This window comes from Gossypium arboreum, chromosome 11 (genome assembly GCF_025698485.1).
Source record: "Gossypium arboreum isolate Shixiya-1 chromosome 11, ASM2569848v2, whole genome shotgun sequence".
Lineage (NCBI taxonomy): Eukaryota > Viridiplantae > Streptophyta > Magnoliopsida > Malvales > Malvaceae > Gossypium > Gossypium arboreum.
The window spans coordinates 127,074,042-127,088,643 of record NC_069080.1 but is presented as its reverse complement, the minus strand read 5'-3'; the positions used below and the strand labels follow the sequence as shown (position 1 = coordinate 127,088,643).

The 14,602-nt window shown below is 33.6% G+C and overlaps 2 protein-coding genes across 2 annotated transcripts; both read left to right on the top strand.

Moving 5' to 3' along the window:
- The first annotated feature begins 3,090 nt into the window (after window positions 1–3,090).
- LOC108474115 (disease resistance protein RPV1-like) lies at window positions 3,091–9,459 on the top strand. Its single transcript, XM_017776022.2, has 7 exons — window positions 3,091–4,005; window positions 4,294–5,392; window positions 5,794–5,834; window positions 6,388–6,628; window positions 6,753–8,045; window positions 8,127–8,884; window positions 9,200–9,459. The coding sequence occupies exons 1-6, from the start codon at window positions 3,515–3,517 to the stop codon at window positions 8,877–8,879; spliced, it is 3,918 nt and encodes a 1,305-aa protein (XP_017631511.2). The 5' UTR covers window positions 3,091–3,514; the 3' UTR covers window positions 8,880–8,884; window positions 9,200–9,459.
- A 934-nt stretch (window positions 9,460–10,393) lies between these two features.
- LOC128283762 (disease resistance-like protein DSC1) lies at window positions 10,394–11,860 on the top strand. Its single transcript, XM_053021153.1, has 2 exons — window positions 10,394–10,737; window positions 11,146–11,860. The coding sequence occupies exons 1-2, from the start codon at window positions 10,452–10,454 to the stop codon at window positions 11,355–11,357; spliced, it is 498 nt and encodes a 165-aa protein (XP_052877113.1). The 5' UTR covers window positions 10,394–10,451; the 3' UTR covers window positions 11,358–11,860.
- The last annotated feature ends 2,742 nt before the right edge of the window (window positions 11,861–14,602 follow it).

The window sequence follows — 14,602 nt, the reverse complement described above, 5'->3', positions numbered from 1 at the left end:
AATTCAGTACAATCTGGTTGTGATGAATCCGTTTTCCTAAATGGAAATTCTCGACGTATTGAGGACCATGGCTATTCTATAGGCAAACAATACGACAATCCCATAGTGAAGGATCACCTTTTTCTTTGTTATTGGTCACGTGACAAATTATATCAATTTACTTTGGAGGATAAATGCGGTGAACCTGAAACCAAAACATATTACTGAGACCAGGAACACGATGAACTTGAGTTGTCTTTCACATGTTATTGCAGCGTTAAGATGAAAGTGTGGTGTTAGAATAGTGTATGAGAAAGATTTGGAAGAGATGGAACAATGAAAGAGCTGCATAAAAATCAATGTTCTGCTAATTTTGAAGATGTCCATCAACACTCTGATGGTTATGGATCAATAGGTAGCAGTTCTCTTGTAAAGTGCAAATGCAATATCTATGAAGAGTTAGAGGAAGGGATGAATTTTTTTTTTTTTCAATTCATGGGCCAATCGGGGAAGAAGCACCTTTGACTTATTTTTTTATCTACGTTATTTAGCATTGTGAATATTTACTCGTATTTTACACATCCCAAATTTGGATAACATAGTTTTGTTATCTCAAGCACAGTCAGGTTTTTATTAAAGTAAGTATATTCCGCATTCAGTCCAAAATCCATACAACATAAAGGTACCCAACCTACCAGAAATGTTTAAGCTTCTATACAATGTAGCTACGAAACAAAAGAAAACAAAAGGAGCAAAAGTCCCATAGAAGTCCTTGTACATATACAATGTAGCTACTAAATTGCATTTTAGTTTCCTATCCAAAAAATATGCATATTGGACTTTATACCTTTGATAAAGAAGTAAAATGTCCTTGATTTAATTTCCGTGGTTAAATGCATATTTTGGTATTTTGTATATAGGCTAGGGCATAATAAAAAAATTAACTATCAATTTTTACACATTTTTTCAATTTGATACACTTTCATTTGGTGCAAATTAGCACTCAACTTTTCATTAGTGATGTTATACTATTGTGTCTTATGTTTTTTATATTTTAAAAAGTTCTTTTCTATTTATATAATTTTTAAAAATTTTAAATTATTCTTGGTAAAATTAAATGTATTGTTGTCTGTTTTACGGTCTAAGATTAATCTCATTCAGGTCGAGGATGGGAATCACATAAAGTCCTCACAACAATAACAACTCCAAAATCCAAATGCCTAGGGCAAAAGTACTTCATCCAATCACTTGTTGGTATTTTAGAATTTATTTTAATCATAGCTAGGATTATATATTAAGTTTGTAGACATATCTACATCTTATGATTTAGCTTTCAAGCAGTGGTGGAGCTAGAAATTTTTTGTTGAGGAGTCGAAATTAAATTGTATATTTTTATAATAGTAAAAATGTAAATTTATTATTTTAATAATCTACATCTTTATAATTTTAAGAGATTAAATTAAATTTTATCATTTTGAATGGGCTAAAGTATAATTTTATTATTATTATTATTTTAAAATTTAATAAATTATAAAGGGTCTAAATGAAAATTTTTCTATTTTTGGGCTGTGTCTGGGAGCCCCTGGCTGCACCCCTGCTTTCAAGGAATCCGGGATTGTTTATTTTGCATGAACCTACTGATCTCTATATCTATCTTATCTGTTAACATATCTGACTGGAAATTTCATTGCTGCAATGTTAGCAAAAGCTTGTGCATATGAATTTCCAACTTCAGCCACTGGGAACTCACTAACTTGCACATTTTCTTTATTCTGAATTTCCAAGTGCGTCAATTACATTTATTGTCTATTAAAAAATTAAGCTTCTCAATATCCTTTTCATCCACCACCTAACTATCATCATCCCTTGCCCTTTCTTTTTAAGGGATATCCAAAAGAGATATTGTCTGGACTTAGCTGCGACTGGTCATGTTCATAATTGAAACTCCTCATGCCTCTTACCCGCTCCAGTATTTCTTATTCTCGTTAGCAGGATCATCAAACTCTTGTCCCTCCAGAACCCAAGTTGGGTTCATTACAGCTAAAGGAATAACATTCAAGTTTCAAATGCTCCAACTGATCTGATTCAACATTGTTTTAGTTATCCCTTTACCTCATCTTCCACGCCATTGTCCACATTCATATCTTGAATGCTTTGTTCATCCATAATCTCCCTTCTACTATTTGGATGGAAATATGCCTTCTTGTGTGGGAAAAGGTTAAAATGTCCTCCATAGAGAAGCTGTAATTCGGAGAAGTAATGGCCTATCAGAATATGCGATGTTAAATAAAAAGATGGGTGGTCCAAATAGACAAATGATGATTAGAGAAATTAGACGGGAAAAGCCACCAATTGGATGGATTAAACTGAACATAGACGAGATTGTGGCTGCTGCAAATGGGTTGGGAGCAGTAGGAGTATTTCGGGGTGCTCAAGGCGAATGGATTGCCGGATACTTTAGGCATTGGATATTCTTCGACTCTGCAAGTCGAGTTATGGGCAGTCGTTAATGGACTTGGTGTTACATGGGAAAAGGGATTTTTGCAACTTCTTGTTGAGTTAGATAGTGATGATGCTATTCATCTCATTAATTCAACTCAAGCAAAGGAAAGCAACCTAAGGTTGGTGCGTGTTGTAAGCAGACTTAGGGAATGGTTATAGCCAGTTGAGTTTTATCATGGATTGCGTGAAGTCAACAGTGTGGTTCATAGTTTAGAAAAAAATAGCTCAACTCTGTCGGTAATTCGAATACTAGAAGATTTACTATACAAGCTAAGAGACAGTCTTGAATGGGTTCACATTGGACCGCCCTTTCATCGATTTAGATTTTGTTTGTTGTTTTCCTGTCTATTAAAAAAAAAAAAACCAGAGCACAGGGACTGTTGGCTGGGGTTCAAACCAGAGGGATTTTCTTTTTCTTTTGCTTTGGGCTGAATACTGTAAAAAGAAAAGGGTTTTTGTATTGTTGGGTCCATTGGGCCTATTTTTCCAGCTTGACCAGGCCGCAAAGAGCCGAAAATTTCCAATTGTAACAAGATGTAATTACTCTGTCATCTTTATGTCGGTTTGATGATTGAGTTTGAAAATTGTTTGGATCCAATTGTCTTTACTTGACACTTTCCACACTGAAAAGAAAAATGTGTGTGAACCAAAAAAATTAAGAAAAAGAAAAAGGTGCTCAAAGGGCGTGCATCTTCGCTTGGCTTTTCTAATTAAAGTAGCCTCCACTCTGTGGACAAAGGAACAAATTCTGCCCTCACCGTCAACGATTCTTCCTGGAAAACACCATCATTTTCATTCGTCACCAAACTTCCATCACCACACCTTTTCATAGCTATTATTATGGAGATTCATTTTGAAGAAAAAAAAAGGTAGGACATGTATAGAGAAATTGCTTAGAAACCTGTGTCCGCTTTCCCTTTCTTGATGCTCATATACTTGGTCTGTTTCTAGTTTCTTTCTGCATATTGAGCCACCTTATTTTCTGGTTTTCCCAAACTAGATTGTCGTATCTTTTTCCTTCTCAGACTTCCTCATGTCCTCGTTACTCCCAACTTCCTCGTCTATTCCTAGACAAAAAGAATATGACGTATTCTTGAGTTTTAGAGGTGAAGATACTCGTCATAACTTCACAGACCATCTCTATGATGCTTTGAGAAGGAGCGGAATCGTCACTTTCAGGGATGATCCAAAGCTGGAGGCCGGTGAAGAGATTGCACCTGAGCTCTTCAAAGCAATTCAACAATCATGGTGCTCAGTAATCGTTATCTCGGAAAATTATGTCTTTTCAGGTTGGTGCTTGGAGGAACTTGCTGAGATTGTTAAACAAAAAAAGGAGACTGGTCATAAAGTATTTCCAATTTTCTATGGTGTGGATCCATCTGATTTAAGACAACAAAAAGGGAAAGCTGAAACAGCTTTTGCCAAACATGAAGAGAGATACAAGGAAAATGAAGCAAAGATCCAAAGGTGGAGAAATGCTTTAACTGAAGTGGCTAATATCAAGGGATGGCACTCAAATAATAGGTATTTTTTTCTTCATTTTACTTGTAAATTTAATGATTACAATTTTGTTTTGAATTAGCTGTTTTTTATATATATCGATAAAATTGGAAAATTTTTATTTTATAATGTTATAAGGCAAATAAGGCAATAACACCAGAAAAACTATAAACTCAAGTCCTCCAAGTGTATCCTAAATTTGTTCCATAGAGTACTATGCGTTTCACATCTTAATTTTTTCCTAGATCATTTAACTTTATAGCCATATCAATCAATTTCTTAATTAAAAATTAAATTTTTATATCTTTATAGGCATGAATCAGAATTTATTGGAGACATTGTTAAAAAAATATCAGCAAAGTTATGTCAAACATATCCAATTGACTATGATGAGTTAGTTGGAATCAGTCCAAGCTTGGACGAGTTGCATTCGGAAATAGAAATTGGGGAAGATGATATCCGTATCATAGGAATTTGTGGTATGGGTGGCATTGGCAAAACGACTCTTGCAAGAGTTGTTTACAGTCAAATGTCACCTCATTTTGAAGGTAAAAGCTTTCTTGCTGATGTTCGAGAAGTTTCAGAGAAATGTGGACTTGTTTCCTTACAGAAACAATTACTTTCCCAAATCTTGTTTGATGAAAGCTTCAATTTTTTCAATGTTCATGAAGGGAAAGCCATAATTAGCCACAGGTTGTCTCACAAAAGAATTCTTGTTGTTCTTGATGATGTTGATAACCTACAGCACTTGAAATGCTTGGTTGGAAGGCATAATTGGTTCGGTGTAGGGAGCAGAATCATTGTAACAACAAGAGATGAGCATTTGCTCCGATCTTATCAAGTTGATGGTGTGTATAAGCCTACAACACTGAAAGCCAATGATGCACTTCATCTTTTCAATTTGAAAGCTTTCGGTTGCAAGATTGTGCCAAAAGAGGATTTCATTGAGCTAGCTAAACATGTTGTAGGCTATGCTGGTGGACTTCCCTTAGCTCTTGAAGTTTTGGGTTCTTTTCTGTGTGATAGAGATGCAAGGCAATGGACAAGCGCAATAGAAAGACTTGAAAGAGATTCTAACAAAGAAATTCTTGATAGACTTCAGATAAGTTTTGATGGATTGGAAGAAAGGGAGAAAGATATATTTCTAGATATAGCATGTTTCTTTAATGGGGAGGAGAAAGATTTTATAATGAAAGTAATGGATGGTTGTGAGTTTTTTCCAGATATTGGAATCGATGTTCTCATTAAAAAATCTCTACTAACCGTTAATAAATACAATCAATTGCGGATGCATGACTTGCTACAAGAAATGGGAAGAAAAATTGTTAGAGAAAAATCTGTCGATGAACCTGGAAAACGTTGCAGATTGTGGGTAGAAAAAGATGTGTACCATGTGCTAAAAACACAAACTGTAAGTCATTCCATACAAATTATATATATTCTTACTTTAGCTTAAATGATTCAAACAATTAGTATTAAGAGGTGACATTAATTAAATCTGAGATTCAATGCAAAATTACAACTTTTTTGTTAAAAAATATAATCTATTATATCTATAAAGTGTTTATTTAAAAAAAATAAAATGTTTAATTTAAATATTGATAAAGTGAAAAAGAGTGCTTTAATTTTTAACTATAAATATTTAAAAACACCTCCACGATATGTATAAAAATGTTATTTCACCGAACTACTTTAGTTGGAAAAATGTTTTATTTAGTTTGTTTTTTTATTAATTTCAACCAATAATAATATTGTTAAATCATCATAATGTAAAGTTCACATTTCTGTTTTGTATTTTATTTTTTATTTTAGGCTACAAAAATGATTGAAGGCATAATCATCAGCAATGAAAGGTACGTGGGAAAACATACACATTCGTATCTATGTAAAATGTTGATGTTGTTGTTGTTGTTTTTTTTTTTTTTGTAAAAATAATAAAAAGGAAGTGGCAAAAATCTTCCATGCTTAACATTTCAGAAAAAAAATAAGGAAAAAGAGTGGCACGATTTATGAAAAATAATATAGTAGTTAAAAGAGTATGCTTATTGTAATTGTGAAAGTTCGTTGTATATATTTTGGTGTAATCGTAATGTCATTGCATTCGCATGTATCTATTTTCTTGCATTTCTCTTTAGTCAAACACTTCTTTTGTGTGTATATCATGGTTTCTAGCGGCGTGAGCTTGTGAATATCAACTCCAATTTTTGCAACCTGCGTTATTCAAATTTGGATGTGAGTGTTATATATACACGTGTTTGGTATGAGCATATTCATTTTCTTTTACATTTTCAATGTTTTTTATATTCCTTGAAGGATCATATATTTATATTTGTGTTCGAATATTCGTGCCAACTTTTAGTTAGTAAATGTTTTGTATATGTATAATTATATTCTTATTCTACCCAGGGAAATGAGTGAGACTCTCACTTTGAGCAGAGATGCCTTCTTGAAGATGAAAAGATTAAGACTACTCAAAATTCTTTGTGGCTCAAATTGTTGTGATCTGACATATCTTTCTAATGAGTTACGACTTCTAGATTGGATGGGATGTCCTTTAAGATCATTACCTTCAAGTTTCAAACCGGAAAACCTTGTTATACTTCTCCTACCTTATAGCAACATTGAACAACTATGGAAGGAAAACGTAGTAAGAATTAACTCATTTGGTCGAAGAAAGATGAATTTTTTATTAACATTGATTAATAACAATAAAAATGAGCTTTCCTATGTTATTCTCTTTTTTATCTCTAATTTATTATTGTTTTCAACAGCTCCTGTATAAGTTGAAAGTGCTCAACCTCGAAGGGTCCGAAAACTTGATCAAGGCACCAGATTTCACAACTACCCCAAATCTTGAAATTTTGGATTTGGAAGGTTGTACTAGATTAGTATATGTTCATCCGTCTGTTGGAGTTCTTACGAGGCTTAAGCTTTTGAATTTAAGAGGCTGCAAAAGTCTGAGGAGTTTTCCAACCAAAATTGGAATGCAATCTCTTGAAAAGTTAATTCTTTCAGGTTGCTCAAAACTTCAAAGCTTTCCAGAGATTGATGGGAAAATGGAATGTTTGTTGGAGCTTTGTTTTGATGGGACAAACATTAAAGAGATACCTTCTTCAATGGGAAATCTTGGAAGACTTAAAGTTTTGAATTTAAAAGACTGCAAAAGTCTTGGGAGTCATCCAATCAAAATTGGAATGGAATCTCTTGAAAAGTTAATTCTTTCAGGTTGCTCCAATCTTAAAAGCTTTCCAGAGATTGATGGCAAAATGGAATGCCTGCTAGAGCTTTATTTAGATGGGTCGGGCATTAAAGAGCTACCTATTTCAATTGGAAATCTGAGTAGTCTTGTTTTGTTAAATTTGAAAGATTGCAGGAACCTTGTGGATCTCCCAGGGAGCATAGGTGGGTGTAAAAGTTTAAAATCTCTTAATCTTTCTGGTTGTTATAAAGTAGAATATTTGCCAGAGAATTTGCAGCAAATAGAATTCTTGGAGGAGCTTGACTTAAGTGAAACATCCATGACAAAACCACCACTCTTCATTTTTCAGTTTAAAAATCTTAAAGTTATGTCTTTTAATGGGATCAACAGACCTTCTTCCAAGTTACAAAAACATCTGCCTTCTCTGTTAAAGGTATTCCAAAGAGAAAGGACAAATTCCATGGCTCTGATGTTGCCTTCTTTGTTAGGTTTGAGTTCATTAACACGGTTGAATCTAAGGGACTGCAATCTTTTTGAAGGAGATATTCCTAGTGATATTTCTCGCCTATCCTCTTTGATAGACCTTGATCTTGGTGGTAACAACTTTATCAGCATACCTTCGTGTGTTACTCGAATTTCCAAGCTTGATTTTCTTAGATTGTCAGATTGCAGGGCGCTTAAATCGTTGCCTGAGCTTCCAACAAGTATAGGTGGTGTAAGAATAAATGGTTGTCCTTCTCTGGAAATAGTAGCAAATCCATCAAAAGTTTGCAATTCAAGTTATTACTCGAATATAGTAGGTGTTAATTGCTTCAGATTGGCTGAGAACATCGATGCCTTAACATTGCTGAAAAAACATCTAAAGGTTCGTTAATATCTCTGTTTCTCTGTGTCTTATAATTATTCATGGTGTTAGTTACCAAACAAGCGAAGTTTTATTTTGCAGGTATTTGGAAATTCAAGAAAGATTTTTGATATTATTATACCTGGAAGTGAAATGCCAGAATGGTTTAGTCAACAAAGAGGTGAGTCTTTGATTAAGATAGATTTGCCTCTGGAAGTTCGGAATGATAGTCAATGGATGGGAGTTGCTTTGTGCTGCATTTTTGTCAGTGATGATGCTTCAAGGGATGAGGATCTCATGTGTAGAGCTGTTATCCATGGTGGATATTCTAGACAAGCCAATTGCACTCAATCTAATTTCCAGGGTAGAAATCCTCTACCAGTCGATTCTAGTGGCTGGAATGTAAATTATCATTTTGAACAGCCCGTAATGAAGGACCACATTTTAATTCGTTATTTCTCGCGTGACAAGTTGTATCCAGTTTCCTTAGAAGAAAATTTTGGTGAACGTGAAACCAATAATTTATGGATAACAGATTGCTTAGATCAGGAATGCCATCAACTTGAGTTGTCGTTCACAGATCCGCGCAGTGTTGAGGTGAAGAAGTGTGGTGTTAGAATAATGTATGAGAGAGATCTGGAAGACATTGAACAAATAAAAGAGCTGCATAGTAGTCAGTGTTGTGCAAATTTTGAAGATATCCAGCAACACTCTGATGATGATGGATCAATAGGTAAGGGTTCCCTAATAAAGCGAAAACGTAATATGTATGAGGAGATGGATGAAGGGCCGCAACCAAAACGAATGCAAAAAATTTTCAGTTCTATAATGGGCAGACTTGGGAAGAAGCACTAATTGTGGTAAACTACTTCATTGACCTTCTCCTATTAATTGTTTTTATTTTATGACTTTTTAATCTATAATATTATTTACAGTTTTATTATTATTTTGTTTAAAGTATTCACTTTCGATATATTTACTGTACAATTAATGAGATATAATATTTCAAATATATATAATTAACTTAAAAATCTAAGTATATACATGTTAAACACAAACTTATATTCTATGCCTATTCTAAATTCGGATAACATTGTTTCTTTTTATAACATTCAAAGTATTATTCATTTTATATAATTAGATTTTGTGATAACAGATTGTAAAAATGTAATCAGGTGGAGATAAAATGTGAAGGAAGTTTTGATTGCTCCATGAAGAAGCAACTAATAAGTAAGGTGTGAATCCTTTGACAATGTTTAGGTTATAATCATCCTTTTAATTTTGTTATGAAACTATTTTCATAAAGTAATATTGTTGTTTTATTTTGTTCGAAATTCTCAGGCACACTTAAATATGATATGTGTCTAATTTAATCTTTTAAAGTTGTTTTTATATATTTGAAATATTAAATAAAATGATGTAGATAAAATATTAATTTAGTCCTTAACGTTTATATTTTTTATCACTTTGCCTAATATTTTTGTTTGAGCCAAATTTGACTCTCAAATTTTAAAAGGTCAAATTTAACCATAACTTTTTAATAAAGAGGTGAAATGATTTTTAATGAAAATATTAACTAAAACATTAAAATTTAAACACAACAACTTGCATGTAATTCACGTGTATTCTACGCTAAAATTTTCTAACTCTTATGAAAATTTATATTCTTGTAATTTTAATTTCTTATTTTATAGTTTTTGACTTATTTGTTAATGTGACATATAAAATAAATCATGTTGTGTTAACATGATATGCACATCATTGTCAATTGAATTGTCATGCAAACAACATTAAACAAATAATGTTTTAGTCATCATTATATTAAAATAATAATAATTTTATATTTTTAAAGTTTTAGATTAATTTTAACTCAAAAAATAAAGATCAAATTACCCGAAAATGTTCGTTATACATAGAATAAAAATAATATATAATTAACAAATATTAAATACCATCTCATTGCGAATTCATCACGATTGAGTTGCCAATTTCTCAATGGGAAATCATTTGGGTTTGTTCCTTCCCCAAGGTGTGGGGTAGGTCTATCCTGTCCTCCATGTAAAATAAAAATACAATAGCATGTATTACATTTTCTCTTCTCTCATTTAGAGTCTTCCTCCATGCTGTCCCTTAAAACAATTTTTTTCTTCCCTTTTTTTTTTGAAAAATTATTTAAAGTTTAATTAAATTAATGAATGTGCAAATTGTTTAGTCATTTCTCAAATAAGTTAATACATATGATACTAATTCAGTTACAATTTTTTTAAATACAAATATTTAGAATTACTACCATCCTTCATTTCTCTGTTAAAAATCTTGAAGTTTTGTCATTCAATGGGCGCAAGGGATCTTCATCTAAGTTACTACAAAATTTGCCTTCCCTTTCCAAGGTTATTCAAAAGAGGAAAGATAAATTCCAGGGCTCTGATGTTGCCTTCGTTGTTTGGTTTGAGTTCATTAACGATGCTGAAACTAAGGAACTGCAATCTTTGTGAAGGAGATATTCCTAGTGATATTTCTCGCCGATCCTCTTTGATACACCTTGATCTTGGTGGTAACAATTTCGTCAGCATACCTTTGTGTCTTGCTCAATTTTCCAAGCTTGAATTTCTTAGATTGTCATATTGCAGGGCTCTAAAATCGTTGCCTGAGCTTCCAACAAGTATAAAAGATGTAAGGATAAATGGTTGTGCTTCTCTGGAAACTAATTGTGGTAAACTACTTCATTAGCTTTGCCTATTAATTCTTTTTTAAGACTTTTTTTTTATCGATGTTATTATTTACAGTTTTTATTTTATTTAAAGTATTCATTTTCGATAAATTTACTCTACAACAAATGAGATATAATCTTTCAAATATATGTAATTAACTTAAAATTTTGGGCATATATATACATGTTAAACACAAACTCATGTTCTATGCATATCCTAAATTTGGAGAACTTTGTTTTTTTATAACATTCAGAATATTATTCATTTAATTTAGTCATTTTTATATAATTTGATGTTATGATTGTGAATTGAAGAAATATAACCAGTTGGGGATAAAATATAGAGGAAGTTTGATTATTTCATGAATAAGCAGCTAACAAGTAAGGTGCAAATCCTTTGATGATGTTTAGGTTATAATCATCCTTTCGACACTGATTTAATCGTCCTGGAAATGGAGGTTGGATTTTCGGCAGTGAGGGTTTCACTCGGACCTGTTCGTCATTTTCAGGATTTTCCTGGGCGTTTTCTTGGCCAAGATTCCTATCAGGAATTGGTTCCAGTACTTTCCACTTCACAACGTCACTGTATTTGCGTGTTGTCTTGGATTAAGTTCTGTTTGTGACGGCAGCTTCCTTTGAGAGTTCAATTTCTCAATTGATATGGTCAATTCTCTTATAGATGACTCGATTTTCTATTGAAAATCAAGCATATAAGCTGCTAATTTATTGACTAAAGTTTCTAGAGAATTATCTGAATCTTGTGGCTGCTGTGGAACTCGATTTGGTATGGCTAGTTATATTGTGGATTGGCCCCATAACTCAAGTTAGGATGGTCCCTCCATCCTGAGTTGTAGGTATTAGCGTAAGGGTCGTATCGCCTTTGTGGTGGCCCAGAAAATTTCCCACAGCATCTAAATAAGCCATAGTATCATCATTCAAACTGGGACAAATATCAGTTGTATGTTCAAGGGTAGCACATATTCTGCATAAGCGGGCTGTTTTTGCTTTTTCTGCAATAAAAGAATGTATCATATTAGTAAGTCTGTAAACTTTATCCTCTAAGGTTGAATTACTTAGCTGGTGAACCCTTCTAGGGGGTTCAAGATTGGCTTGAAATTGCTGAGAATTTGCAGCCATAGTGGAGATCAAGTCTCTTGCTTGTTGTGGAGTCCTGTTGACCAACGCTCCTCCACTAGCGGCGTCTACCATATTCATTTCCATGGGTTTTAGGCATTCATAAAAGTACTGGAGCAAAGACTGTTCCGTTATACCGTGTTGTGGGCAACTTGCACACAACTTTTTAAATCGTTCCCAATAGTCATACAGAGACTCTGCGTCTTTTTACCTTATGCCCATGATTTCTCTTCTTAATTCGGCTGTACGCGATGCTGAAAAAAACTGTTGAGAAGTAAACGAGACAAATCAGCCCAAGTCGTTACAGATTCAGGAGGAAAAAAAAAATAACCATTCCCTAACAGAATCTGCTAAGGAAAAAGGGAAAGCACGTAGTTTAATTTGATCCTCAGTTACCCTTGAGGTTTCATACTAAGGCAAACCATATCGAATTCTTTCAAATACTTGTGGGGATTTTCGTTCTGTAACCTCCGAAAAGTTAGCAGCAGCTGAATCAAGCCTGACTTTAATTCAAAATCAGTATCCATAGTAGGATACACAATGCATAGTGGCAGTTGTTCCATCGGCGCTTCTGCCAGTTGTCGAATTGCCTGAGCCATAGGTTGAGGTGCTAAATTAGGGTTTTCGCCAACCCTTGTGTTAAATACTTCTTCTGAGGAATCGACTTCTACTTTTTCGCCTTCAAAAGTTTGAGTAGGGTTTTCGTTAATCCTAGACTCTATTTTGTTCACGATTCTGATTTCTGGCGGTGGATTACTTTGAGTCCCCACCATCGCTGACTGCTTTTTCCTTATCTTTGTTTCCTTGCGATTGGCTCTCGCAGTCTTTTCAATCTCTGAATCAGATGGAAGAGTTCCTGGAGCAGATCTGGTCATAAGAAACAAAAAACAAGATTAGTACGTTACCGATTCCCGGCAACAGCGCCAAAATTTAATGCGATCATTGAGAGCACCAAAAATATCCTATTCCCTGTAAAATAGTAAAAATAATAGTAAAGGGGAAGTAGAGTCGAATCCTCAGGGACCGAATTGTACGAATTCTCGTTTCTTGAAATCCTGGACAATTTCTTGGCCAAGAAAACCTGCGTTCCTAAAAAATAAAAAACTAAAATTAAGAATCTGGAAAAATAAAAACAAAATTTAAAGTGAATTGAAATTGAAAAATTAAATAAATTGCAGAAATTAAAATGAGGAAAAATAAATGGAGTTGGAAAAAGAGAAAGTTTCTTATGTGGCGAGATTCCAGCCTCTTGGGTTCAATCCTTGGCTTTTAAGTAAACCTTCTCGAGCAGGATAAGCCAGTTATAGTGGAAGAGGACACCTACGACCACCAGTTCCAAAGATTTAGACTTAAATTAGGCGGGTGGAACCTGACTCTAGCCAATAATCGCTTTTGTGGGACTGTCTTCTACTAGATCATCACTTCCCAACGGTGAATACCACACCGTTTTGTCTCTTGGATTTGCCAACCTCTGACGCAGAAAGCCAACGAACTGACTGTGTAACCTTCCCAAAAGGAACAAAACGGCCATTCTTTGCACAAGTTGAAAAGATCACCTATTAAGGGACATGGAAGAAGCGTCAGCCCCATAGTGCGGAGAAGCGATGAATACTCTGTTGAGAAGGCTAAGCGAGGATTCTAAGCCTCATAAACCTTTTTAGGGAATTTTGACAACCTTCTGCTAGATTGGTTTAGTGGTTCATGATTTTTGGGGAAGAAATAAATAAAATAGATATGGGATTTTTATTGAAGAAAATATGGAGAGAACAAAATGAAATAGTTTTTGGGAGAGGGAGTGTTTATAGGAAAAAGAGATGTCAAATATGTGCCACTCCATCCCCTATTTATAGTACTAGAAAACCTAGTTTATTCCTAATGAAATTCTAAAAGATAAATACAAATAAATAAAGATAATTAAAGATAAATGAAAATAAATCCTAAAATTTAAATCTAAATAAAAATCCTTAATAATTATCCTAATATAATTGAAATTAAAATAGAGTCTTGTGCTATAAAATCTCTTCTTTTGCATTGTAGTCCTTGGGTCTTCCATGTTTGCATTTTTGGCACCACTTCTCTCTTTCTTTGCATGTTGGCCCATTATATCTTCAAATTTGCACTTATTGCCCTTAAATTTTCTCTTGTCTCCAATTTAGTCCCTGAAAGATAAAATACCATAAATAGCCCAAATTAGCAGCATCATACTCAAAATAAATATATAATTAGCACATAAAAATATGACGTTCTAAAGTGTTATAAAAACATGCACGTATATATCTATGTAAAATGTTGATGTTGTTGTTTTTTTTTTTTGTAAAAATAATAAAAAGAAGTGGAAAAAATCTTCAATGCTTAACATTTCAAAAAAAAAAAAAAAAAATGAGTGACATGTGTTATGAAAAATAATATAATAGTGAAAGAGTATGTTTATTGTAATTGTGAAAGTTTGTTGTATAATTTGGATTGTAATGTCATTGCATTCGCGTGTATCTACTTTCTTGCATTTTCTTTTTAGTCAAACACTTCTTTTGTGTGTATATTGTTATAAGCCCAATTCGCCCGGCCCATTTTGCAACCCTTAAACCCAATAAACTCAAACCCTAGCCCAAACCAACAATCAAAAGAAAAAAGAAAAGAAAAAAAACCCTAGCCGCACTTATCCCATCACCCCATACCGTCCGCCTCCACCAACTCCTCTGTCACCGCCGTTGACCCCCTCTAGACCTGCAAAATA

Bases quoted from the DNA above. Each gene is read 5' to 3' on its own strand.
- LOC128283762 (XM_053021153.1), top strand. From the start codon at position 10,452: ATGTTGCCTTCGTTGTTTGGTTTGAGTTCATTAACGATGCTGAAACTA. The intron at 10,738-11,145 runs GTAAACTACTTC...GATGATGTTTAG, and splicing joins TTCTCTGGAAACTAATTGTG to GTTATAATCATCCTTTCGAC.
- LOC108474115 (XM_017776022.2), top strand. From the start codon at position 3,515: ATGTCCTCGTTACTCCCAACTTCCTCGTCTATTCCTAGACAAAAAGAA. The intron at 4,006-4,293 runs GTATTTTTTTCT...ATATCTTTATAG, and splicing joins GGATGGCACTCAAATAATAG to GCATGAATCAGAATTTATTG. The intron at 5,835-6,387 runs GTACGTGGGAAA...TATTCTACCCAG, and splicing joins ATAATCATCAGCAATGAAAG to GGAAATGAGTGAGACTCTCA.